Here is a 27,579-nt window from a genome sequence, read left to right as displayed (position 1 = left end):
GACAAGTCTTTATGGGATGTGTACAGTTGTAATTTATTAATGAAATGTATGAAACATGTTTTATTATCGTACCGATAACACCACGTTATTTACAGAATTAGAGATAAAAGACAATACACCATGGACAAAAGGTTTCCAGTCAAGCAAATGGGACAAACATAAGGAGCTAAGTTGTACCGAGATTCAGTTTTCAATGCAGGTTTGCATGATGTACCAACAGACTCACAATAGTGGACCATTAGTAGCAATAATGTCCAAATTTAAGTATGGTTAGTTGCATATGATAGTGGTTCAATCTGACTCCTCTGAGTGTGTTAGCATTTAAATATGGGGCCGTTGATATGCGGATAGTAAAGATTGAAGAAAAAAAACATTGTCATTCAAAATTCTATCCTAAACAACGAAAGTTGCCGTAGGCCCGTCTCAACCAGCTCGTTAACACCCATTCTTAAATCATGTTCACCTCTTTTCTCTTATCAACATGATAAATAGACTCATCTTCCACACTGGCCTCTTCTCTCTTCATTTACAAACATGAGAAACAAATCTGATTGGTATATAAAACACGTTCGATCAGCATCACTGCCAAATGTCATTGTAAGCCTAACGCCTTCGCCATATTAAAAGCTGAATCAGTGCATTCAGTGCTTCTGGTGTCAGTCCTGTTCTGTCCTGCTTCATAAATGGCTGAACATGGCCAGTCCCATGTCCATGCGTAGCTGTACTGAAGATGAAACTGCTGAGTATTTTCGGTGGGCCCAGTTTTGGACACCACACGCTTCTACTCTCTCTCTCTCTCTCTCACAGTGTATGTGAAAGTTGCTTTATGCAAAAGAGTAGATGGCGACCGGGGAGGTGGCCTCGGAGCTCTCGTGGTACTGGCTGCTGTCTCTGTCTCTCTTACTGGTGCCTGTGTACTCTCCAATAAAAGAGCCATCTTCATTGAATTCGATCTCATCCCCCTCTCCATATTCCATCAGGCTGTCATCGCTGTTTGTCCTCTTCTGCATGTCTTCGATAGACCCCTGACTACGACCCTGACGACTTTCCTCCTCTCTAGAGAAACACACACAGGCATATACACATACTGGCGTGAACATAAGCACAGTGTATGGGGTCAATCTCAGTAATACTGTTACCTGATTTGGCCAGTTCTGGACTGTTTGAGTTGTCATATAAACAGTATATTCTAAATACATGGCATATAATGATATCTTGTTGGATTGAAGCTCTTATTGTTTTTTAAGAATTCCAAAAACACTCCTAGATTTTAAAGACACCTAGTGTGGATTTTAATGAATAGTTTACATGAAATGATTGGTGGAATAGTGGTTCATTTTCTGTTGTGTTTAAACCCTGACTGCTAGATAGCAGTGTTGTACTTAGTGTTGCAGCAGTTAAACTGGTTTTAGTGTACATTTGCTTAACCCCTTTAAAAAGCCTATGGCCCACAGCAGGCCGAAAGTGTTACTACAAACTTATATTACCAGAGAAAAGCCCCGCCAGTCCCTGTAGTTACTGAATAATAAACATTGCAAAATGCAACCAAATTCAAAATGCAAAACAATCCCACCAACTTCGTACCATTTCCAGAATTTTTCAAACCAATCAATCGATTAGTGGAAAAACTAATCAGAAAATTAATCCATAATGAAAATAATCATTAGCTGGAAACAAAATAGTTCAAAAGAGCTCCACCTCATGTGCAGCTTTCTTTTTTTTAAGAGTATTTTTACATAATTCGCATTCTATCATAATTACATTTTTCAACTGATGTAAATATTTAGTTTAACCTAAAAAAAAGTTTTTATTCCTTTAAGGGTCAGTGTATTATATTAATAATAAGAGGAGGAACAACCCCAACAACAAGAGAAAGAATTGTGAAATACTGTGTACTGTGAAAACGTAAAACCACAATATTTTCTGTAATTTATTATACCCTGCAACTCAGATCTGTGTCTTCAGATCCCACTGCTCTGACTGCTAATTTTTTGTTATTTTATTTTATGCATATGTTGATATAAAATATATAATTTTATTGAACTGCAGTATATCATTTAGGTATGATATACTATATGGCAATAGTATCACAATATCTTGAATCATACTTGTATTGTACTGTTTTGCATTGTACTGTATTGTAATACGTACAGTAGCCTTCCCAGATTTTGGACATTTAATGTTGGAGTTTAAATGTCACGTCCATGCACTTTTTTTAAATACACCATGTATTTAGAATCTTTGTATAGTTTTCCCATGACCTTCAGATTACTTATGTACATGTACACACACTGGATTCATTACTTCTAAAGGTATCATTGTGTCCATATAGATTTGACCATGATTGATCCATAAACTAGCTTTACGCTAATGTATGACTTTACAGTGTTCTGGTGGTTGGATTGGTGCAACAGATGACATCAGTACCTGCCAGTGAGCAATTACACCTTGTGGGAGACTGGGGTTTAATTCCCAGGCCGGGTGACTATCCTGTGCTACACCAATAAGAGTCCTTTGGCAAGACTCCTAACACTACTTTGGCCCACTATTGTAATATGAGTAAGAGCGTCAACTAAATGCCATAAATGTAAATGTTCTCTTGAAAGCCTGAAGGAAATACATACCGCCTGGAGTAAGGTAGGGTGGACAATCGCGTTATCCTACAGCAAACAACATAAAACATTAAGCAACATGGAGTGTGCGCAGAACCTTCCAGTCATGATCATGTATTCATTTCGACTTAGATCAGCATTGTAATTAGGCATGGTGAATAAACTGTACAGTATCAGACAGCAGACTGATTGAATGGAGAAACATGGTCAGTTTCATTTAGTTCTAGTGAAGCCACTGAAAATGACTCAGTACTCAGTACACATGTACTCCTATTGGTTGCTGCACAATACACAAAAATCTAATATCACACAAGGAAACACACTGTTATGTGTGACATACATCATACCTTTCAAGAGACCTTCAGGGGCACGATGGGAAAAGATGTGAGGAAGAATGAACAGAGGTGAGACAATTGAATGATGGAGGGATGTATGTGGAAAAGAGAGAATGTAAGTTAGTGTGGTGCATAGTCTCATCATAGTGTGCTATAACAGGGTTAAATCATGACATGGAAGATGGTCAAGACTGTATTATTTTCATATAGTTTATTGTTCAATTACAAATAGGTTATTATTTATATATATATTAACTAACGCTAGGGGCGTAACGGTATGCACTATTAGGGTAAATGTGGTAATTTCACAAGCAATTGTGACCCCCAGAAAAACTAAGCTGTAGGTCGCTGGTATTGGTGTTGGAATGGTATTGTGGGAACTGTAGTGGTTTATGAGTATTGTTATGGTAACTGTAGTCTTGCCCTAAACCCATACTATATAGGGTATGTGTGCTAAAACACAAAACACATTCAAAATGCTAATGTTTGCAATTTACTGCTTAATAATCTACAGGCTAAAGCAGCTGCCTTGGGGGGGGGGGGGTAATATGGTAAATATGGTAAATATGTTTATATTAATATTTATGTAAATAACCCTGGGTTAGTCTATTTATTTATTTATTTATTGCTTGTTTTTCCCCTGTTGTACCAAATCCGCAACAAACCGGTATGAACCGAACTGTTGCTTTTAAGGACCGTTATACCCCTAATATTATATTAAATAATTGCAAATGTATAAATATTAGAATTAAATAATAACAGTATGCAAAGTTAAGAAATTAACTTACCTGTAGTCAAAACTCCCCTCTTCCTTATCATCCAGAGGACCAAGTGCAAAATCTCGCTTGTCCCGCACTTTACAAAGAAAGTTTTTGTACATTAGACACCCAGTGATAGTAGCTATACTCTAAATATCCCGTCTAATGGTGCCATGTACCTAAGTGGCTTACCCTAAAGATTTTCTATAATGGTGCACTTACTGTGCCTCAGAGATTCCCTTTAAAGAGCCTGAATAATGGTGTGCTAATTGTACCTGGATACTTTCCCCCACGACTCCTTTTGATGAAGAAGACCGTAAGCATGAGGAGAACGAAGAGTGCAATGGCACACATCAAGCCAATGAACCATCCCTGAGTGGCTATATCCACTTGATCCCGGGTATATTCTGTTCAAGCAGAAGCACACACACACACACACACACACAGAAAAGAAAACCATTTTTGACTTTTTGTAGTACTTGGATGTCCTGTGTGTAATCATGTAGGAATGTGTTCTTACCTTCAGTTGTGAAATGGGGTGACTCCTCTGTAACCGCCTCACCAACTCCGATCTGAGTCCGGGCTGCCAGAGAGAACTTGTAGCGAGTGTAGCGGTCGAAGCGCCGCATTGAGAAGTAGGTGGTGTTGGGGGGGAGGTGCTCCACTTGCACCCTCTCTCCCACAGACACATTCACTATACAGGGAAGGACATCACCTATAAGATTATCTACACTCTTAAAAATAAAGGATCCTCAAAAGGTTCTTCAAATGATATCATAGAGGAACTACTTTTGTGGGTCTCATGTCTGTAATAGATAGAGATGGAAAATTTAGTCCACCCTAGAATTTTGTTCCAACTACCTGGACCATCTTAGTACCATCTGTTGTAGTAATGGAGACGTATGATTGAGGAGAACCTTCAAATTGGTAAAAACGATTTACATCAAGGTTCTTCAAACCTTTAAAGGGATCTTAACCCTCACACATCAATGCCCAGGCAGTTGCATCAAAATCCTGGGCTGGATTTTTACTTTCTGGAGTCTGAATTTTCCATCTATAGTAATAGCTGGTAAAGACGGCTTTGATCAAGTGAAGGTCCTTTAAAACGTTCATCACCCTCACACATCCCTGTTACAAAAATCTCTGTTAACCAAAAGTGGTTATTCTATGGCATCGCTCAAAGAACCTGTTGAGTTGCAATGTCATTTGGTGGAACTGTTTAACCAATTAAATTGAATTTGGTGCAATAAACAGTTGACATGCATATAATACTGCTGGTGACTGTCACGTCTGTAGACACCCGCTCCCTTACCTACACCTAAAAAAAGAACATGGCTTGGAATTGTAGGTCAACCTTCGACTTTGCAAAGAACAAACCAACCCCTGGTCTTAAACATACCACTAGATGGTCTGATAAAGGTGCAGATGAGAGCCCTACCCTACACACCTAAAAACAAAGGTGCTGCAGAGGGTTCTTTGAGCGATGCCATAGAAGAATCTGTTTTGGTTCCATAAAAAAGCATTTCTGTACATGAGATCTGAGTGTGAAGAACCTAGCAATTGGTAAAGAACCTTTACATCCACTTCTTTAAACCTTTAAAGGTTCTACACACTAGTACTATAAGGTATTGACTATGTACTTATCTTAGTGCAGGTTTGGCGGGTTAGTACACAACATATTAATATATTGACCCATTTTCTACGAACAGGAAGTGATGAAGCATTGCTATGCCAACATACGTCACTGCACGTTCTCCAGCCGCCACTGCTCTTGCCTCTTTGTCTGGAATTGTTGCAGACATGAGTAGCTCTTCTTTTTTTCGTTTTGTATTGCATTGCGCATCTAAACCACGCTCAAAAAACGACTGTGCGAGTATGTTTCTTGGATATTTAAGTATACTCAACTTTGACACTTTAATCTATACTGCATACTTCAGTTATACGTACACCATTCTGATGCAGCCATGGTTTATCAAGCTTCTTCTTTTGCATCGCTCAAAGAACTCTTTGTAGCAGCAGTGTTTTAAGAGTATAATACTTAGATTAGGGAGACCGCTGTAGGCCTGGAGGGGAACTACTGGCTGCATTTGTGACAAAGACCTGCATTTATTATTCAGTATGTGTATGTGGAGCCAAAAACATGCGCTGTCCAGTCCAAAAGCTGAATTCTGGCTACCTTACTTCAGATCCAAGACAAGACCATCATATTCACCATTTGTGTTGGACACAATTCGGCCTCCGCCTTTAATCTATCCGTGCAGGGGACACATTCATACTGCGGCACCTGGGGAGCAGAGAGGGTGAAGGGCCTTGCTCAAGGGACCAACAGTCAACCCTTAACCCTGTCATCAATAGCCCAGTGCTCTAACCCCTGAGCCACCACTACCCTAGAAATGCAGTCACACCAGAAATCATGCAGTCACACTTCTAGTGCTATTAGATGATGTGTATTACACTTTTGCATTGCTTTTTGGAGCAATGTTACAGAAGAACCTCATTTGGTTGCCTAAAGAACATTTCAGTGACTGGCTTTGGAAAAATCTTTGTGAAGTTTTAAAGAACCTCCACATAACAGAAAGACGTATTATCACATTAAAGGTTTTCCCTAGAACCATACATCCAGGCCATGTGCAAGCATACATGGAGGATAGAGGGGTCCTCACATGTCTGGTATCTGAGGATATATCCAGTGAGGATGCCGTTGGGTTCTGCAGGCTCTTCCCAGTCCAAGTAGATGGTGTCATAATGCCTGTGCATGATCCTGAATGACCTGGGGACAGATGGCACTAGAGAGAGAGAGAGAGAGAGAGTAAATGCTATTTCAATATTTCATCCTGATTTTCATCCTGTGATTATAATAACAACAGCTTTCAGTACCTCCCTCAAGTGTCTGGAACTCAATCCTGTGGCTGGGTGGACCCTCAAAGCGGTTGTTGGCCACAACAATGTACATCATGTAGTTGCTGTAGGGAATGAGACCAGTAAGGCTACCGGAAAGCCGTGGACCATTAGCTTTGAAACTCTTGGACTTAATCCTTCTGTTGACTCCATGATGAGGAAGACGGCTGCTCTCGCGCCAGAAATACACCTGAATAGCATCATAAACATCTCAACAGTATGAATACACAAATGACTTTCACAATTAAACCTCATAAAAAAAATCTTAACATAAAAAAACCCACACATTAGAAAGTTTCTCGTTAACTTCCTGGGCATGTGTTTGTGCATAGAACCACTAAGGACGCCCTGCTAGACAGACTCCAAGACACTGAGCTGAATCAGACTCACTGAGCTGAAAGAATCAAAAACTGGTTCATTAGCTGATCCCAAGAGCTACCATGCTGATTACCGACTGGGCCGGACCTCATCAGTTCTTACAATGCTTTCACTCAGTGGAACTCATTCAGTTGAGCTGTATTAGATAAGCTTATTCGATTTTTTTGGATAAACTGTCAACATTGAACAACATTGATCCAAATCTGCAAAAATATTGTTTATATATCAATGTCATGCTAATTCTAAATGTAAAAAGTTAACCATGAAGTGGACCTGTGTGACATTGTGTAACCTGAGTCATATTCGTGCTCACATACACCTTGTCTAGTCTCTGTCGAGAAGCATTGCCAGCAGAACATCCTGACCTCACTAATACTCTTGTCGCTGAATGCAATCAAATCCTTACAATAATGCTCCGAATCTAGTAGATAGCCTTCCCTGGATAGTAGAGACAGTTACTCCCACAAAAGCAGGAAATCTTTTTTTCTCCCCATCTCCCCCCTACCCTGCACATTCAGCCTTAAGGGCTCATATATCAGGTGTATCAGGTATTAGAAAAAATGAATATGCAGGGCAAGGGTACTCCGGGTCTATAGGTACAATAGGTGTAAGGTAGTATCAGTAGTTTGTAAAAGGCTTGTTATATGACAGAACACATTCCATTTGGTCCCACATGTACCCATGTTGGAGCTCCGTCCAATATTTTTGGGAGGATTTTGGGAGGATGTGGGGTGATGATCATCCAACATCCTGACCTTGCTAACACTCTTGTCGCTGAATGCAATCAAATCCCTACAATAATGCTCCCAGTCTAATAGAAAGCCTTCCCTGGATAGTAGAGACAGTTACTCCAACAAAAGCAGGAAAACATTTTTTCTAATACCCTTGATTTTAGTAGAAACATTGAATTAGCATTTGTCCCAATACTTTTATCCATATCATGTACGTAGAAGCTGTTTATTATTTGCTTGTTGTGGTTCTGTAGAAGTGACTGCTACCCAGGTCTCACCGTGTACTCCTTAATCTCTCCGTTGATGCTGTCTCGAGGCACAGGCTGCCAATGGACTGTCAGTTTCGTGCTCTCAACATCCGAGACCCGCAGGTCAGTGGGAGCAACAGTGGGACCTGTTAAACCATGTCATGAACCATGTCTGAGGTTAATAACTTCATGCACTGTACAATGTCCCATTATACCATCATCAGTCATGTGTGCACAGCAGCTGTTTGGTTCATTTTACAGCTATGAGTTAGTGTCTTTTGCTATTTACACTTACATAACGATGGTCTTAGCAGTACGTCCTGAGGGTTTAACTGTGCTTGTGCATGTGTAGCTGTGTGTGCGTGGGATAATATCACTCACGATCCTCCCCAGAGAAGCCGATGACAATGGGGGACTCTGGACCAAGGCCAAAGTCATTGATGGCCTGTACTTTGATCTCGTAGGGTGTGAATGTGTCTGTCTCGTAGATGATGTGACTGCACCACCAGTAGGTGGTGTAATTCTTCCACTCCTCTCTGGAGTCCCTCCGCCTCCACCACACCATGTAGCCGAGCTTTGGCCCGTTCCACTCTCTATACTCCAACGGCTTCAGACACAACACACCACAGTTACTCAACAGTACAGTTTGGATGAATCTGTGCATACTAACTGCTGTCTAAATTCACAAGTGATGTTGCCATGGGAATAGGGGATTGCTAAAATCAATCAACCCACCCCTTTGTTACTCCCTCTAGTACTAGCAATGCCCCCAACACTGCCACGATACATCTAAAGCCTGCCACCACCTCTTTTCGGCATCGCCGGGCAGCCAGCCCGCTCGGAGAAAAGCTGCACATTCAGCCTTATGTACTATATACAGCTAAATGTGTCCTCCGGATTTAACCCATCTGTGGTAGTGAACACACACACACTAGTGAACTAGGGGCAGTGAGTACACACACACCCAGAGCGGTGGGCAGCCACAGGAGCAGAGAGGGTAAAGGGCCCAACAGTGGTAGCTTGTGCCGAGCCCAGGAATCCCACAGTGGTAGTGCCGAGCCCAGGAATCGAACCCACAACCCTGTTATCAATAGCCCAGCACTCTAACCACTGAGCCACCACTGCCCCCATATATCACATATATCAAATATCAGGTGTATCAGGTATCAGAAAAAATAAATACGCAAGCAAGGGTTATCCAGGTCTATAGGTACAATAGATGTAAGGTAGTATCAGTAGTTTAAAAGGCTTGTTATCTGACAGAACACAGTCCTGAGCATACAACTGAACATACACCCCACCAACACAGTCACACACACATTTATGAACCCAAAATTCCATCACCTCCCAGCTGATCTCCATATTATTTCTGAAGATTCCAGTCCCGACTCCTTTAATGTTTTTTGGGATGGCATCCGGCACTGAACAGAACACAACACACAGACAGATTGTACCTGAGGCACTTTTCTACTAACAATAACTGTCTTGCTTTTGAAACTAGCACTGATCCAGTGTGTAATTCCAGCTCCACAGATTAGGTAGAACTGTATGTGAATGTCAGAAACTAACCAGCTCCACCAGTCTCGTAATACACAGATGGCTTGCTGGGCCTGCTGGGGCCGATGCCATTGATTGCGATAACTCGGAACTGGTACTCAACAAATGGCATGAGTTTCAGCATAACCGAGTTCAGGTGGCCAGGGTAACTGGTCAGGTTCTTCCAGCCACTCGGTACTAGCCAATAGTCAGCGAGGAGATCTTCAGTATATTGCACAAGATACTCTGAAAGAGAGATTTCCAGTACAATTACTGCACATGGTCTATTGTATGTAACATGATCAAATCAATGTGAAATCAATCATTCATAATTCAATCTTACAGTATAACAACATTGGTAGAAAGCTGTAAAATTGTGTACACCATTAATTAATAATAAAAAAAAAACATTGAAAGACATTAAAACCATTAAAACCAATGACTGTACAGCATAAGCAATTCTTGAATGGTGGCTAGGTTGTTGCTAGGCAGTTGCTATGCTGTTCCAAGTGGTTGCTATGGAATTCTTGACAGTTTCTTTGCTGTTTTATGTGGTTGCTATGGCATTTCTAAGCAGTTATCATGGTATCCCAGGAGGTAGCTATGCCATTGCAATGCCATTGTAGTTGCCATGTTGTTGCTAAGCAGTTGCAATGTATCCCAAGTGGTTGATATGCATTTACTAGGTCATTGTGGTTGCTATGCTGTTGCTAAGCAGTTGCTATTGTGTCCTAGGTGGTTGCTATGCAGTTACTAGACTTGTGGGTGCTATGCTTTTGGTAAGAGATTGCTATGCTGTCCCAGATGTGAGATGATTTGTAGGGTGCTGGTAGCTATAGTTGCTATGCTATGAGTTGGCAGAGTTCTGTCAGCGATCAAAAAGCTGTACACAAGCACCAAATACAAAAATCCTGACAAAAATATCAGAGAAAAAATCATTTATAAATAAAACTAAAATTAATAAATGACTTTGATACCTTTGATAGGGCTGTGGTTGCTCAGTCCTGGTACCCAAGTGAGTCTAGCACTCCTCTCAGATGGATCAGACACCTCTAGGTCTGTAGGGGGGTCAGGACGATCTAAATAAAGAAGATGAAATGGAGGGTTAGCCTTCCTTGCACTACTGTGTGTGTTGTTTTTCTGTGTGTGTATGTGTATATTCTGCATACCCATCACAGTGAGTTTGGCTGATACACTGATCTCCTCCACTTCACTCTTAATTCTGCATGTGTACATCCCCTCATCTCTTCTATACACATCAGCGATGCTCAGAGAGTCCTCATCCTTTGTCATCCTGCGCATACACATGGCCATTTGTAAGTCATGAATGCTAAAATGTGATAGTGCCATTTCACAGAAGCCCTGATGCAATCAAATCTCAGCATATTCAGATGGATGCATGTACCTTCTACCTAAGATCAGGAACTTTTTGTCCTTGAGCCAGGTGACAGTCACGTCCAAGGTTGGGTCAGTTTGGATCTTACAGTCAAAGCGTGCCAAGCTCCCCTTTATCACAATCACGTTATGTGGGGCACGGAGGATTTTAGTGGGCTCTGGAAGATATCAACATGTGCTAATTTAGACGTATTTACAGATAATGGGAGTAGTAAATTTATAATGAAAAAATGATGACTGCATAATACATTTACATATTACATATAAATAAGTTACTTATATAATGGTAATACATACAAAGAAATGGGAAAAGGATCGTCTTTCAGCAGGTATAGTACATTTTTCATTAAGAAAATTTGAAGAATTCCAAAATACGACCTTTGACTTCCAGCTGTACGTCCATCTCGTCTCGCCCGATGACATTGCTGGCAACGCAGACATACGTTCCTTGGTCCTGGAGTTTGGTGCGCTTGATCTCAAGTGTCCCATTTGAGAGGACTCTAAAACGACCTCCCTCTAACGAACCTATCCCACCTTTTGACCTACACACACACATATATATATGAGTATCTGTACAAACATCTGTGTTAACTTTTTCCAAAGTAAATAACAGATCATCATTATTAGTGTATTCATAACAGAGCCATTACCACCGCAAGTCTGGTTTTGGGGATCCAAAATATGGACAGTGCAGAAGAGTCTGACTACCTTCAGTCACTTTAACCAACTGGTCTCTAAAGCCCAGCAATCGAGGCTTCATGTCTACAGGAGGAGACATGAAATTATGAATTATGAAAACAATTAGCAGCTTTTATAGTTTTATAGTTCTTGATGTGAAACTGAATTTGTAGTATCTTACCCATGACTGCAAGGAAGGCATTGGCCAGTATGTAGCCATATTGGTTGGATGCATTACACTGGAACACAGCTGTGCTGTCTGGTACCACAGAGCGAAATGTCAGAGTGTCTCCAGATACCTGTCTACCTGGACTCTTAGGAGCATCTGGAACAATATCCCATCAACAAAGCAAAACATTTTATCTATAGATTTATAGGCAAGTAGAGAGATGGATGAATGGATGGATGGATGGATGGATGGGTGGATGGATGGATGGATGGGTCTACAGCTAGAAGGACCAATTGATGGATGACTGAAAGAAAGACAGCTAAAGAGATGGATAGATGGATGGATGGATAGACAGATAGAAGGCTGGATGTATAGACAGGTTAATGACTGGACCAATGGATGGATAGACAGATACATGGACAGACAGCAAGAAGAGTGGATGGATGAATGTTTGGACGCAAGATGGAGGCTAGGAGATCATGGCCACATCATGTAATGTCTCGTACCCTCAATTGGTTCTCCATTTACTAGCCATTGTATCCGAGGTCTGGGGATTCCATCAGCCTGACATACTATCTGCCCGCTATCATCTCGAGAAAGAACTAGACTCTCCGGCTTCTCGACCCAAAAGGGAGCCGCTGCAAAGTGGAGAGAGAAAGAGTAAGAAGGACCAATATGAAGATCTGAGAATAGTCTCAGTCGACAGTGCAGAGCTTTTGGTAACAGGTGATACTTAATATGAAGTGATATTTAATATGAATTTACATTTGACTCTGACAGTGATGATATGGTCCAGGTAGCCCATCCTGTTGCTGGCAGTGCAGATATAGTCGCCTCCATCTTCCATAGAGACCTTCTTGATGCGCAGAGTTTTATTGAAGTTCTCTAGCTTCATGCCTGACATGGTCAGTGCTTCCCAGTCTTTAGTCCATTTGATGGTGGGAGCTGGACTGAGACAGTAGAGAAAGAGAGAGAGAGCAGCCAAGCATCACTGCAACCAAAGATCTCAACATCTGTCATATATATATATTTTCTAAAGCTTCATAGTACAAGACTTACACTCCAGAAGCAAAACACTCCAGGACAAGCTCCTCTCCCAGCATGCCAATCTGAGTGCTGGCTGTCCCTTTGGGCTTCATGAATTTGGGAGCAATCTGAGCTGCCATTCGGGCTGAAAGGTGCACAAAACACACATCAGAACACAGCTGAATCTTCTTATCAGCATGCAATGCCAACCAAAAGGTGGATAAGTTATGAGTTAGTGGGTCAGTACCAGCTTTCTGGACAACTGTTCAATGCTGGACAGTTGTTGATTGAAGCCTGAATCATGACCTGCATTGTGTTAGACAGTTAGAAGGAGATAATAATGTGTCTTCTGCAAACAAGCTATACCACAAAGTTATAGAAGATACCATTTCTACTATCAGAAACAATCAGCTGCTTTAGGGCAGGGGTGTCCAATCTCCTCCGCAATGGACCGGTGTGTTTTCATTCTACACAACCAGCAGCACACCGGATTCCACTTTAATCAACTGCTGAGTCTTCTCACAGCTGATCACATGTGCCTCCGCTTGGCTTGAATAAAAACCTGCAGCCAAATTGACCCTTTTGTAGATAAGATCAGACACCCCTGCTTTAGGGTGTACACATTACTGACACAGGGATGTTAAGTTGCCCCAAAGACATTATCAATGAGGAGACTGGTCAAATATGGAGAGAAGACCAGATGAAATCTGAATAGGAGTTCTCATAATGCTCAATATGATGTCTGTTTATAGATAAAGTCCTGCCTTTCAACAAAATGAGCAAATCTTGCTTGCTGGTTATGCTGTAAGCGAATAAACTCCCTCCTCGAATTGAAAACTATACATTTGGTCAGATTCTATTATAGATTTTATTTATATGGGGGTATATAGCTCACCCCCAATTGGACTGTGTTCTCTGGAGCAGTGGAGCTCCTTCCACTACCTTGAGTTGGAATGAGTTAGAGTGGTGCTTGTGATCCAGAACAAATCAGCCAACTTCAGTACCTGATCGATGTTCTTGTGGCTGAATGCCTTCAAAAAGTGTAAAGTCTTCCAGGGGAGTAAAGGGGTGTTACTAAAAGAGGGGGGGGGGGGCACCAATTTGTAAATAATAGCTATAAATCACCCCGCCAAAAAACTCAAGCCACTCTCTCTTTCAGGATGCCTCCACCTAAGATCACTCATCACCCATAGTTACTGTAAGCCAGATAAGAAGCAGATCGTAGGCCAGATGCTGAAACACCAGTCAGGGCAAATCTATCCAAATAAGTGCTAATGGAGTTATTCTTTACCTGTGAGCACCTGAAGGATGAGTGGAGGTTTCTGCTGGATGGTGTTGGAGTTAGGAAAGCGGGCTGTGCAGACATAGTTCGTGAGAGAGTCCTCAGCGACGATACTGGAGAAGTACAGGTCTCCATTCTCTGCCATCGATACTCTACGGTCCTGCCGGATTGGTACCATCGCTTGGGTGACAGAACAAATCAAAATGTTTAGCACACTTTATTTGACCTTTGTAAATTTCACTGAGACTGTGTGACTATGTGACTTGGCTCTGTTCCAAACTTTGTGACTGCGACCACTGTTCTTTCGCAGTGGAGGCAATTAGTGCTCACAGCTGTTCATCCAGTAGGTCTGGGGTTTGGGAGGGCCAACTGGAGGATTACACGGCAGAATAAGAGGAAGTCCGACAAACACAGACACTGGCTCCAAATACTCCTTCAGCCATGAACGAGCCTCTGTTTGGAACGGAAACAGAGGAACAGGAGGACAGAGATTATAACAATATGTATTTTTAATGATGGTCCATTTCCTACATCATTTTTTATTTACTAATTTTTTCTTATTCTGATGCCCACATGTGACATTTGCATGGGTATAGGGACTGATATGAGTTTGTTTTTTTCCCACCGAATTAAACAGATTGGATTAAGGAATAAATAGAACCTTTTGAAATGGTAATAATGGTAATAATGTTTATATACTACATCAAACTCAAACAAATTGTTTTTTTTTTTTTTATTATGAAAATTCAGCTTCTTCAGAACATTGAGAAGTACCTGCTAAATTTAAGGGTCTATTCTAGTTAAAGCTTTTTTTTCTAGAACCATCTGTCCAAGCCAAGAAACCATTCAGGAAACATTGTATTTAAGAGGGCTTACTGGAGACACGCAAATGAATATGACTGGACACAGCCGAGCCAAACTCATTCGTAGCTGTGCACTGGTACAAGCCCTCGTAATCTTCAGGCCGTCCCCAGAAAAAAATCTCCAGCGTGCCAGAACGTCTTTTCATGGAGACCTGAGGGTCCCGCGCCACATTCAGATACACGCCATTACGAGTCCAAGTGAAGCTACATTAGCCGAGAGAAGAAGTACAGAAGAGTTTCATTTGTACTTGTTTGTGATGAGTCTACACATGCATAAGCACTGCATAATGTACTTAAAAAGCAATGTATGAGTACTTATGTACAGCTTATGCCAGTAATTGCAATGTGAATAGGGATCTCATACTGCCATGAAGCTTCTTTGTAACGTAATGGAACTTACTTATAACCTCCATTGCAAATAAGGGTTATTTGCAAAATGTACGAACATTCAGCTGTTTGCAATAAACCAATCAAACAAGACCATTTTAAATAGCTCAACACAACTAATAGAACAAGTGGTTTCTCCAAATTCAATACAAAATCACACTTTTAATGACGACTGCAGTCTTAGAATTATTCAACCCCGTCAAGTGTCTTTAGTACTTAGTAGAGACCCTTTTACTGTTATGACCTGCTGCAAACATGATGCATAGCCAGACACCAGCTTCTGGTAGCATTCCTAAGGAATCTTAAGCTGTTCCTCATGCAAGGTGCTGCAAGCGCCTACTTCAAATCCCACCATAGATTTTCTGTGAGGTTCAAGCCACCACTCCACAATTTTCCAGGACTTCTTCTGAAACCAAGCCTTGGACTTAGAGGTCTGCTTTAGATCATTGTCCTGTTGGAAGGTCCAACAATGCCCAAGCTTTAACTTCCTCACAAGAAGTTTTCTCCTAGGATTTAATGATACTTATTTGAATCCACCTTGCCCTCCCCATGCTGCAGGTTTCCAGTGCCAGAGGAAGCAGCTTCAGGTGCTTCATTTTTCCTCCTCCAGACATACCGCTGGTCCATAGGCCTGAAAAGTTCCAATTTAGTTTCAGCGCTTTACAGAACAAAATCTGGAGCAGATTGTCTTTGGGGGTCAGTAGAGGTGTACAGGCCTGGAGACCTTCAGCACTTAGTATGTGCCTTGCCGTGCAAACCTCAGAAACCTCAGTGCCTGTATCTCTGGGAACATTCAATGCCTTTGCTATCTTTTTGTATCCTTTTGGAGAAACCGCTTGTTCTAGTAGTTGTGTTTATTGGCTGTTTAAATTGTTCTAGTTTGGCTTATTGCAAACAGCTGAATTTTGCTTGAAAAATTTGCAAAGATTGCAACTGTAAATGGCATATGTATAGTAAAACACACTTAGTAGTTCTAGATATGTATTGTTTTGGTGCTAAAGTACAAAATGACCTTGGCATAGCTAAATATTGAGAGTTTGCTACATGGAAATGACAAACTGTAAACCTATTAAACTGTAGTGACCTCATTTCATTCATTTCAGTTCTTTACTGATTTTATTTACACCCCCGAAATGTATATACACCCAGCCTACTAGCTATTTAGAAGCTAAACGCATGGACTACTTCAGGAGAATATGGAAAAGAGCCTAAGTGAAGCCAACTGGGAAATCTATCAAGGTACCATGGTTGGGGAAAGCGAGCTAGGAAAGGGGATGAAGTTAGCTGGGTGCTAGCTTACTGCAATTTCTTCAGCTAGATAACCACACACTATGCCAACTGGACACTGAGAGGACTCAGAGAGGACAGCAACACTACCTGGTAAGACTTGGGAATAACTACAGAAAGTTCTTTTTACTTTTACTTTGTCTTAAAAGATATGCAATGCAAGGCTGGCTTAAGCTTGGCATCTCCAAGGTCTCAGAGACATGAACTAACCAATAAAAGCAGAGTTTTTTTTCCCACAAGCCCACCATAAAAGGAACCTCTGTGTGTTTTAATTTTAAGGCAAAATAACAGGGTTGTAAATAGGCATAACAGCATCTGAGCATTCTTCATTAGACATCTCATATAATTTTGAGATGTTGCCATAAGCTGTTCATTACCACTCAATTATTGCTTTATGAATACCTTTTTGTGCTTATGCATGTTTTATAAAGTCCCTGAGTGTGTATTCTTCGGATAAATGGTTAACATACAACATTGTAACAACCTAATGATTTCTAATAAGCTTAGGAAACTTTTAGGGTGAATGGATCTAAAAAATGGAGCAACAGAAATTTGTAAAGTTAGTTGTGTCACCTACACTGGAGGGGGGTTTCCAGTGGCTTCACATTCCACTGTAATGGGATCAGTCGGCTCCACAATGTGATCTTGAACACTCTGCTTAGTTATCATAGGTGGCTGTCTCACTGTGGATGGGTTTTGTACAGACACAACACGATAAATACAGACATTGTCGAACAAAGTCACAGCCCAGAGAGAAAGTCTACTGAAAGAACTACTGCAAAACCAAAGATCTGCTCACCATTAGGAGGGATTTCCGTCACAGAAACCACTATCCATATTCGCAGCAGGAAAGTGAATGTGGCCAGAAATTCCCACCATCTCTCAGTCCTCATCTCTGTTTGGGACAACCACCACTTACACCACCAACTCACTGCCTAACAGGTCTGACAAAAAAAAAATGGTAATAAGAAGACCAAAGATAGATTTACTTTTAGCTTTCTTTGACATCTGGCCATTTAATCCCACTTTTTGCCAGTTATGTAGGTACATGACAGCCCCATGATGCAAACTATAGCACATTGCTTTTTTAAAAATTGCTCTTGGAAAAGTAAGTGTGGAAAAAAGTGAGAAATGGCATCAGTTAGGCCTAGTTAGGCCTTCACTCTTTAAATCGCATACATAGACATACACTTCAGCTCTTTACCCTCATAATTGCAGTTCTCTCATAATTAACAGCATAGACCCTGAAACAGAACCCTATGCTATTAGACTGTCTTTGCTGTTACTAAATTATTCATAGTAGTTTCTGCTATAGGATTAAAATACAAATAATAAACCAAACAAAAAGTTGAATGAGGGAAGAAATTGAATTACACATTGAATTAACATTGAACCATCTTCAACTGATGAACATGATAATGGAAATAATGCATTAGGCTCTACTGGGCCATTATGTTCTAGCATGTCCAAAACATCAGAAAACTATTCTAGCTAGAATAATCCACAGCAAGTAAGCAACATATTAAAAAATGCCATTCATGTGTTTTAATCTCCTTTATTTAAAATATCATCTTTCCTAGACACATGCTTGAGGTAAGATGATGTTGAAGAAAACATTTGCTCAGGACATGTGGCTAATAACACTACCAACATACAAATCTTCCTATGGAATCATTCATTTTATTTATAGAGCGCCACTCAGTAGAAAATTCATTCAAGTGCCCCAGAAATTCAAAGTAAAATTCCAGTTTTGACAGTGAAGTTAATAGTTTGCATACTATTTGGACATTCTGTCCAACCATGCACCCTGCACACTACAACACTACCACTACAAATAGGGACACATTGGAATAAAATAAAATCATTCAGCCAATTTTCTTGTAAGGAAATCAGAATTGGGCATAAAAATTCTCACTATTGCCACTGCCACTGAAGTTCACCAGGGATGAATTCTCATCACATTGCTATTGACCAAAAATCACCAGGTAACTGGATTTACATTTGTTTACAAGGCCACTGTTCAAGAAATGACAAACATATTTGTGTCTCTTGATCTTCCATCAACAAATCCATCTCTAGCCCTGTTCTGGTTGGAGTTCTACCACCATCCATGCAGCTCAGATCCATTAATTGAGATTGCCTTATCTGTTCTGAAGGTCCCTCTTGTTCTAAAACGTCAGATCAGACAATCCTTCCTGAGCACCAGTGCTGGCCAAGGCCTTAATCAGGCTTTGCTCATTCCAAGACCGGCCTTCTACTCTTCTATTCTTCCACATGAGACATCCACGCTACATAACATTCAGAAAGCTTCCGTCTGTCTAATCCACAACCCTCTAAAACTCTCCAATTTGACTCCTCTGCTGAGACCATGCTCGTAGGATGAGATTCCCACTACTTGGCATCCTCAGCCCTTAGTCAAGAAATGAGCTTCCCACTTCATTTAGAATGGCTTGGTTCCCCTCTTCCTTCTGGCACAGCTTAAAAACGAATCTCTCAAAACGATGCTTGCATTAAGTCCGTGGCACTTTTCAGGGAGGCAAATGCAAAACTTGTGACCAATGACATGCTGCACATGTATCTACTGTCTATTGTCTACTCACTAAATCACTGTGGACAGAAGTTGTCACAAGAATAAAGGTGTCACAAAAGGACCAGTTTTGGATGCGTAAAGAACTAGAGATTTGTGAAAGTTAAGAACCTTTTAATGGTATACAAGGTAAAGGGTTTTCCTTTAGTTCCTTAAGTTCTTTATACATTAAAGCAGTCCTACATGCATGCAAAAATCATTTACACATTGGTTCTGCCATCCATTTGAGGGTTCTTTAGGAACTTATGTGTTTTTTTTGTTTATGGTACAACCTAATTTTCTGGTTTGGCCCATTTTATTAATTAACATTGTAGATTTTAAGACTTTTTTTAAACCCAATTTTACATAGCCAACTACTAAGTCCAAGGGACTTGTGACTCTTAAGTAGCAGCACCTTTCCCAAATACAGCTTGAACAGAAGCTAAAAAAACTCAGAAGCTAAAAAGTACAAACAAGGTTCTTTATGGATTCTTCTTTAATAAAGGCAAAGCTTCCATAACAGCGACAACTCGAATAATCAGTTTGGATGCTTAAATGGTTAAAACACGTTCCTCAGATTGCTGGAAAACCTTTAATGCATGGTTCTATATGGAACATTTTACAAAATACAGGTTCTATATAGCACCAAAAAGGAGGTTGTTTATTTAACCTTTACAGCTTAAAGTGTAGAAGCATGTTCAAGGAAAGTACAAATCCAGCAAAAATCATTCCACTTTTTACTTGCCACCTCTGCTCTTAGTGAAGAGTTCTGTTACATAAGAGTGCATAGTGAATACATCTCACTGTAGTACACTTTTATATGCAACAGAGCAAACTTTCAACCCCGCTACACATCCAAAGGCTTTAAAACACACAATGTGCTCGCTAACTAAAGCCTGAAACCAAGCTCAAGTGTGAACTCACTAATTGCCACTTCACAGCATAGCACTTAAACATGCAGAAGAACCAAACTGATGTAAACTTAGGGAAAATCTGGCCTCTTTTAGATTTGTATGCAGTTTAATGCCCATACACATCAGTTAAAACATGCTGCAGATATTAAATTCTACATAAAATCCCAATAATTGGGGTTGCTAATCCTGGGACCCAGTAGTTTCCAAACTTACACTTACACTGGAACTACCAACGGCAGTTAAATGAGGAAATGAGTGTGGAGGTTCAAGGCCTACCAGTTTAGACAGAAGCATTCAGAACTCAGTGGCGCTGACCCATCCACGCCTCCAGGTCATCACAGTACTAAATAAAGACAACAAATAGTTGTAGGCAGCATTACATTAAAATGACATGCAATTCAGTAAGTTCAATACATTCAATAGATTCAGTAACCAGCTCCAACTGTTACCTTCAGGGTCAGGTGTCCTCTGGTATGATGATGATGATAGTGATTATATCAATGTTCGGTCATCCTAATTTCATGGTAATCCCATCACAGATGCCCATCTCGATCATAACCAGCATTACAGTGAAAATAACATGCCCCAAAAACAATAAATATCCCAGCAGATGCTTCCTTTACTGTAAGCCACTCAAACTAATGCTCTCTATTTGCAATTGTCTCCTGACTCCTTACCCACCCTATTCACGCGCCATGAATGACATGCCATCCCCCACTCTCTCTCTCTCTCTCTCTCTGTCTCTCTCTCTCTCTCTCAGTCCGTCATTCTCACGTGAACTTCTGACTGACTTACGATGCGAATGCTGATTTACATCCTCTTTATTTGACTGTCCTGTTTTTTCCTTTTTAAGCAGATCCTTGGTTTAAAACAAAACAAAAAAAAAATCAAAACGTCCAATTATCTGACATCTCTCAGTATTGATTGAGGGAAAAAAGTACTTTATGAAAGTATAACCCCTTAACAGCCTATGGACCACCGGCAGGCCGAAAGTGTTATTACAAACTTCTATTACCAAAGAATAGCCCCACCAGTGTGTACAGATGTCCCTGTTGTTACTGAATAGTACACCCTAGTGTGTAATAAGCCTAGTTGCTTCATGGGGTTAAAAAACAAACTGCTGTAAGTTAAATCACCAGGAGAAAAGATCAAAGACGAATAAACATGGTGAAGATCCTGTGATAACACTTTTCCATTTGTGCTCATTGTCAAAACACTCAAGCCCTCATGGCAAAGAAAAAAATCTGTAGCATTCTTTTTTAATCGTGACATCAATGTGTGGGCTGCATTGTTTGGTTTTTGAAAAATGAGGCTGGCACAGTGAATGAAATGCTTGTTTCTCCCGAAAAATTAACATGCGGCAAAAATCCCATGATCCCATTTCCAGAAAAAGCCAGTGCTTTTTGCTTTACATGAATAGATATTGTGAGAGATTGCTACAAGCACTGAATGCATTGAGTCCAGTTTATGTATTTGATTAGATACCAGGACTATACCTCAATACAGGCCCCTAAAATTCACCTTCAAATAGCGAATAGCAAGCGAGGCCTGGGGGCAAAGCTCAGGAGAGACGGAGAATGTGGGAGAAAAATATATCTCAACCCTAGAAACGCATTCCTAGCCCCCGCTTTTGCTCGTTCGCTGACAGAGGGAACAATTCACTGGACTTCCAGACGTAGGCTGACTGTACATGAACCTTCTGTAAATACTGCCTGTGAGTAATCTCAGAAACTTTACCCCTCTTCATGATAACACAGTATGAAATACACTTCAGAGTTAGGGATGGAATGATGATGCATGTTTCAGTGTATTACACTATTAAATACTACAGTGTAAATAAATATGACACCATCACCAGCGCCCCTACTGTTCACTGTTCAGATTAGAACTATGTAAACATACTTTCCAGTCAAGAGATTTGTAGACTCTAGCAGCTGACCACACACTTCCACTGTAGCTGTTTAAACAGATGCTAATTGCATGCAGGTGGATGATTGGCATTGGGGTTAGTTGTTTACTGGAAGAAAGGCAGAAAGGTTGCAAAGATTAAGCAGTTCCCCCTTAGAGGCTTAGTTGATGGGCTCTTGCTATGTATGTGGTCATGAAAGTGCAACTGCTTTTTCTTGGTGGCTTTTTCTGTGATGGTATACCTGATGGTTGCTATGGAGTTGCTAAGTGGTTGCCTAATGGGTGCTATAGTGTTGCTAGGTTGTTCCTAGGTCAATGCTGGGTGGCTATTATGAAGTTCCTTAGTGGTTGCTAGCGTGTTAATAGGTGGTCACCCCCATAAAAAACAGCTGCTATGCAGAAACCATTTGACCGCTACAAAAGCTGTAAAAATAGCACAATCACATCCAACAATCTGGAGTTCTCAAAACATGTGGGACCAGTTAGCCATCAAAAAGCCAAAGAAAATAAAAGTAGAACAATGTTCATCTGAAAATCATGTAATTTTATTGCTTCGTAATACGTAACCATAATCAAAAGCCTATTCAGAGCTCGGCCACTACAGTCTTCATGTCGATAAGATTTCAAATAGTTATTACCTCAAGAACAAGACAATGAAAAACATCAGTGTCATGGCGAAACACAAAAAGGTCTTGGGTTACTTGGCTATTGAGCTGAAGCAGAGGAGTGATCTAACCCTGCTGATGGTTCCAGGCCCTACAGTTTCCTGGGCAGCAGGCATGACATCAGTAGCGGGGCAGTGCCATGCACCAGACTGCACAGCACAGAGCACAAGTGCTCAATGAGCCATTTCCTCTGAACACAGGACAACAAGGCCTCTATCCTCTCAGCTCCAGACACATCTGCCTCTGCAGCAGAGCTCTGCAGGCACTCGGCCTGAACTCAGCTTGTGAGGAATTAGTAATTATACTTATTTGTACTAGTTTTATTCAAATGAACCCATAAAAGCCCAGAGCAATTTTGAATATTGGTTCAAAATATTTAATCTGTTACATGAATTGAGCAGACTTCTTCTACAGGGTTAAAATCCTGGGTCTGGATTCAAGTTTTCCTAATAAAAAACTTAATGTAAATAAGCCATTCTTGTTTATTTTCTTAAGATCTTCTTTAGAAATTCTTGGTTTATCTTATTTAGGCCATCTGTAAGACACGGTATATCATAAGCAATGCCAAATAATGTTTTTATTTTTCCAGTATTCAGGTAATTTTCCTCTAAGAACAACCTCCACTTGTAATCCAGTTCAATTACACATTAATTCTGTAATTTAACTATTTAAACTGATCATTTTAGAGGCTCACCTATTGAACTCTCACACTCTAAGACAAGTGAGAGACTGTTGGAAGGTTAAGAAAATAAATAGAGAATACCAACTGTTCCTAGAATCTTTCTGAAGTGAGAAGTTATTTTTTAAGAAAATCAATGTATTAATGTAACAACAACTTTATAAATTGAATTTCATCATTTTGTTCTAGAAATGGGGCATTGTTATATGTAATATATGTATTATTATATAATATGTTATTTTATGTTTTTTATTAAATCATTTGAATCGTTAAATGGGTTGAAACAGACCTTTAAGAGGCATCCAGATTGTTCAGTATATGTTGCCTAAGGACCTTAATAGTTAAAGTGAAGAACAAAGAGCTGTAAGGAACTTTCCACATCTTTTAAAGAGCTTGGGCTCTTATGGGTCAAATATTTATGTTCTTACATAATAAAATTTGTAAAAGAAAATAACAGAATCTCATATTTTTACCTTTGAAAGTAGAGTAGAAATGTACAAAATAACCACTTACATTCTGTATACACTAGGTATTGATAACATAACACTATTACTATTTACTTTTAGTGGACACCAATTACTGTGACTACTGTGATTTAATCAAATTGAAAACATGTTTAATGTATGTTAATATATGTAGTGCCTTAACACCAAAATCTAAACCTAGAAAAAGCTCACTTCCTAATATTCAAAATAAACAGAAGTATATGTAATGACCAAAATTCCAAACAAAGACAATCTATATATATTTTTTCTATTTCCTCATGTACAAAATATATGCCAATTTGTGGGTGGTAATGACTGGTTGAATGGTTGTTAGGATAGTTTAGTGTTGTCACATTACATGTCAAATAATTTGCATTTTTAATTAGTATTTAAATATTTATGTATGTCAGAAATTAGAAATATGCTAGCCTATATCATAATTATACTACTACATTGTTTGAAAAGTATGTGCACATATGGATATCTAAAACTATTTTTTAACACTTAAATATAGACAATTTCAAAGAATTTAGCAGAAACCAAGCTAGTAAACAATCCCAGTTAGCTCCACCCCCAGTTCTACAATCATAATATTATTTAAGATTGTTTCTACATTTATTTGAGATAAAAGTGTGTGAAATTGAGAAATAATAATCAAATCGGTCAGTACAGCACTGTTTGACTATAATAAATGTATAAATGTATGCTTTTATATTAAATCAAATGCTTAAATAAATAAACACATAAATAAATAACCAGCATTTTAATCCCTCTAAAATAAGTTTTGGCATCTGCCAACTTTGCCAACTGTTGGTCCTCATTTAACACTAGCAACGCATGGGGACATATACATGAGATCAGGAATTTTGGATGTTGTGCCAAAGATGTCAGTACTTGTCTACAGTATCTCTCAAAGAATCAATTCTACTGCTAGAGACGGTATCAGCCCTCCTCCTGAACGCCACACAAAGCAGCTGACTCACAAAAACATCTCTCGCAAAGTCAGAACAGACCATGACATCAGCATGCACTACAATGTATAACAATGACAGCTACCTCTTTGTTAACACATGATGACACATCAAGAGTTTATCTGTGTCAGTGTCGTATGCATAAAAGCAGCCAAACCTTGCTTATTTCTGTCTCGTGTTTTGATTTTGATTCCAAAAAAATACTATAGAAATATATTGGATATGTCTTTTTTTACCAGAGATGATGCTTCAGAGTCCATTCCTCAAGCCTAGGATACAGGACAGGTCCTTGTGCCAGTTCTTCAGAACCATCCTAGCTGAATCTTGTCTGAGGTCGAGCGGGAGCAGAACTTGCACACTCAGAGATGGGGCAGCTCTACACACACACACAAAACACACACACATATACACACACACACACACACACACACACACACTCACACACACACTATAATGTCCAAATGTTTGTGGACACCCCTTCTAATGAATGCATACAGCTACTTTTGTTGCACCCATTGCTATCATATGTGCAAATGCACATACACAGCTTGTCTAGTCCCTGTAGAGATGTATTGCCAATAGACTAGGACTCTCTGGAGCAGATAAACATTAACCTATTGGCGCCAGGCATGGGCTAGAGGGGTATAAAGCCTCCCAGAACTGAGCTGTGGAGCAGTGGTGGTGATGGCTTTTGGAATGAGCTGGAGAGTTGGGGATGACCTCACTAACACTCGTGTTGCTGAATGCAGTCAAACCCTCACAGCAATGCTCCAAAATCCACAAAGTCTTGGACAGAAGAAACAGACAAAAGCAGAATCAACTCTTCTTTAGTACTCTTAATTTTGTAGGAAACAATAACATGGTAATGTTTGTCCATATAGTGCATGTATATACTGCACTGCAAATACAGTTTTACTACCCGCTTGTACATGTACTATCAATTATTATCAGAATCACTATGTATGTATTTAAATATTAAAATATTTAGACACCACTTCTAATTTGTGAATTTATCTCCTAATGTCTAGTTGTATAAAGCTTCGCTGCACTGGTCTGTGGAGCTGCTTTGGTTGGAGGGATTGTGGCTCCATCCAATACATTTGCAATGAGCTTATTTAACGCAACTTGTTGTGACAATCTTGATTGTTAGGTCTAGGCCTTCTGTTTTGGCCGTAGTCAACACATTTAGTCAGAACTTTCCATAAAGGAGCATTTTGAGCATTTTTTAGTTCTTGAATTCCAGACTGTAGTCCATCTGTATCTCTGCATACTTTGTTAACCTCCTTTCACCCTGTTCCTCAATAGTCAGGACCCCAAAGGACCACCACAGAGCAGGTAGTATTTGGGTGGTGGGTCATTCTCAGCACTGCAGTGACACGGTGGTGGCGAGTGTGTTAGTAGTGTGTGTCATGCTGGTTTGAGTGGATCAGACACAGCAGTGCTGCTGGAGTGTTTAAACAGTGTGTCCACTCACTGTCCACTCTATTAGACACTCCTACCTAGTTGGTCCACCTTGTAGATGTAAAGTGAGAGACAGAAGCTTATTTGTTGTTACACAGTTTGTGCTGGTCATCCGCTAGTCCTTCATTAGTGGTCACAGGACACTGGTCACAGGACACTGCCCACAGGACGCTGCCCACAGGACACTGTTGGCTGGATTTTTATGATCAGTGGACTGTTCTCAATCCAGTTAAAAACTCAAGCAGCACTGCTGTGTCTGATCCACTGATACCTGCCCAACACACACCACTAACACACCACCACCATGTCAGAGTCACTACAGTAGAATGACCCACCACCCAAATAATACCTGTAACCTGTGGCGGTCCTGACCACTGAAGATTAAAAGACTTCCAACACAGTATGCAGAGAAACGGATAGACTACAGTCTGTAATTATAGTAATTATACTACAGTGCTATATGGTTATTGGAGCTGATATAGGGGACAGTGAGTGTAGAAACAAGGAGGTGGTGTTGAAGTTATGGCTGATTGGTGCAGTCAAATGTTTTTGTTTTCTAGAAAACAAACAAACAAAAATGTCTTCAAAGTAAAATATTTATTTTTATTTCATGTAAATGTCTAAAACTGAATGAATAATTATTAACTCTGAAAAACTAAGATACTTTACATTCATTTAAATAATAAACATATCCATGTTGGAAAAAAAACCCTCATATATTCAAATGAGTTCAGTTTAAGTAATTCTGTTGGTCTGTTCATCATGATATTTTAGCGCAGTGCAAAGGATAAGTGCATCCTTCAAATTATGCAACAAAAAAGCCATACATGAGGATTCAAGGTCTTTCCCATATGCAAAATAGATTACTATTTTAGTAAAAGAATGTTTATAACTCTCTGGGAATGTTGAGTGGTGTGGAGCTACAATTCACGGTACCGTGCTTTCTTTGAGGACTGGGTTCCCCTCGAAAAGATGAGGCTGATTTCAAAGGTTGACCTGCGCACCTGGATTTTTATTGTACCACACGAACACGAGAAACGAAAGGAAAACTGATAAAAACATAAATGAAATGGACTGCAACGCAGTTAAATGGACCTAGCAGGCCGTCGGGCTGCCCTTGCCGTCCTATCAGTGATGTTCTGGCCTATTCTTCAACCAGAGTGTCTCCGGCTGCAAAGCCGCATGGACACCACTCGTTTTTTCCCTTAGCTTAGACTCTCTCCCCCAAAACTAGCCTCCCCTGTGAACAAAGTCACCTCTTTTAAAAGGGTAGTCCTGCCCCTGCCACCTAATTAGGCCATTCCACTCGTGCTAGTGCAGGGTTACCTCGAGCAAATGTCCACAAAC

General features: G+C 40.2%; 1 protein-coding gene across 4 annotated transcripts; it reads right to left on the bottom strand.

The window, feature by feature from the left end:
• Positions 1–8: 8 nt before the first annotated feature.
• nfascb (neurofascin homolog (chicken) b) lies at positions 9–25,068 on the bottom strand. 4 transcript variants are annotated; one of them, XM_072696302.1, is made up of 28 exons: positions 20,513–20,744; positions 20,340–20,406; positions 17,383–17,527; positions 17,161–17,266; positions 14,923–15,113; positions 14,377–14,499; positions 14,056–14,226; positions 12,798–12,909; positions 12,504–12,688; positions 12,245–12,376; positions 11,751–11,894; positions 11,542–11,653; positions 11,270–11,433; positions 10,902–11,049; positions 10,666–10,790; positions 10,474–10,575; positions 9,530–9,742; positions 9,305–9,381; positions 8,342–8,567; positions 7,991–8,106; positions 6,583–6,793; positions 6,369–6,491; positions 4,226–4,399; positions 3,981–4,112; positions 3,736–3,802; positions 2,960–2,971; positions 2,625–2,660; positions 9–1,056 (listed from the first exon to the last, which is right to left on the bottom strand). In XM_072696302.1, the coding sequence occupies exons 3-28, from the start codon at positions 17,474–17,476 to the stop codon at positions 825–827; spliced, it is 3,528 nt and encodes a 1,175-aa protein (XP_072552403.1). In that variant the 5' UTR covers positions 17,477–17,527; positions 20,340–20,406; positions 20,513–20,744; the 3' UTR covers positions 9–824. The 4 variants fall into 4 exon arrangements, with proteins under 4 accessions (XP_072552403.1, XP_072552400.1, XP_072552399.1 ...); XM_072696299.1 differs by lacking the exon at positions 20,513–20,744 and adding an exon at positions 25,008–25,068 and having other exon boundaries at positions 10,474–10,790; XM_072696298.1 differs by having other exon boundaries at positions 10,474–10,790.
• Positions 25,069–27,579: the final 2,511 nt, after the last annotated feature.

This window comes from Salminus brasiliensis, chromosome 14 (genome assembly GCF_030463535.1).
Source record: "Salminus brasiliensis chromosome 14, fSalBra1.hap2, whole genome shotgun sequence".
NCBI lineage: Eukaryota > Metazoa > Chordata > Actinopteri > Characiformes > Bryconidae > Salminus > Salminus brasiliensis.
Note: the sequence above shows the minus strand (reverse complement) of the source record. Positions and strands in the feature narration are given on the sequence as shown.

What these genes read in the sequence shown, in the direction of transcription:
- nfascb (XM_072696299.1), bottom strand. Translation starts at nt 17,476, where the DNA reads ATGAGGACTGAGAGATGGTGGGAATTTCTGGCCACATTCACTTTCCTG. An exon ending in GTTCCAGACACTTGAGGGAG is followed by an intron (nt 6,492 to 6,582) that starts GTACTGAAAGCT and finishes CTCTCTCTCTAG; the next exon opens with TGCCATCTGTCCCCAGGTCA. An exon ending in ACCCTACCTTACTCCAGGCG is followed by an intron (nt 1,057 to 2,624) that starts GTATGTATTTCC and finishes GTGTTTCTCTAG; the next exon opens with AGAGGAGGAAAGTCGTCAGG.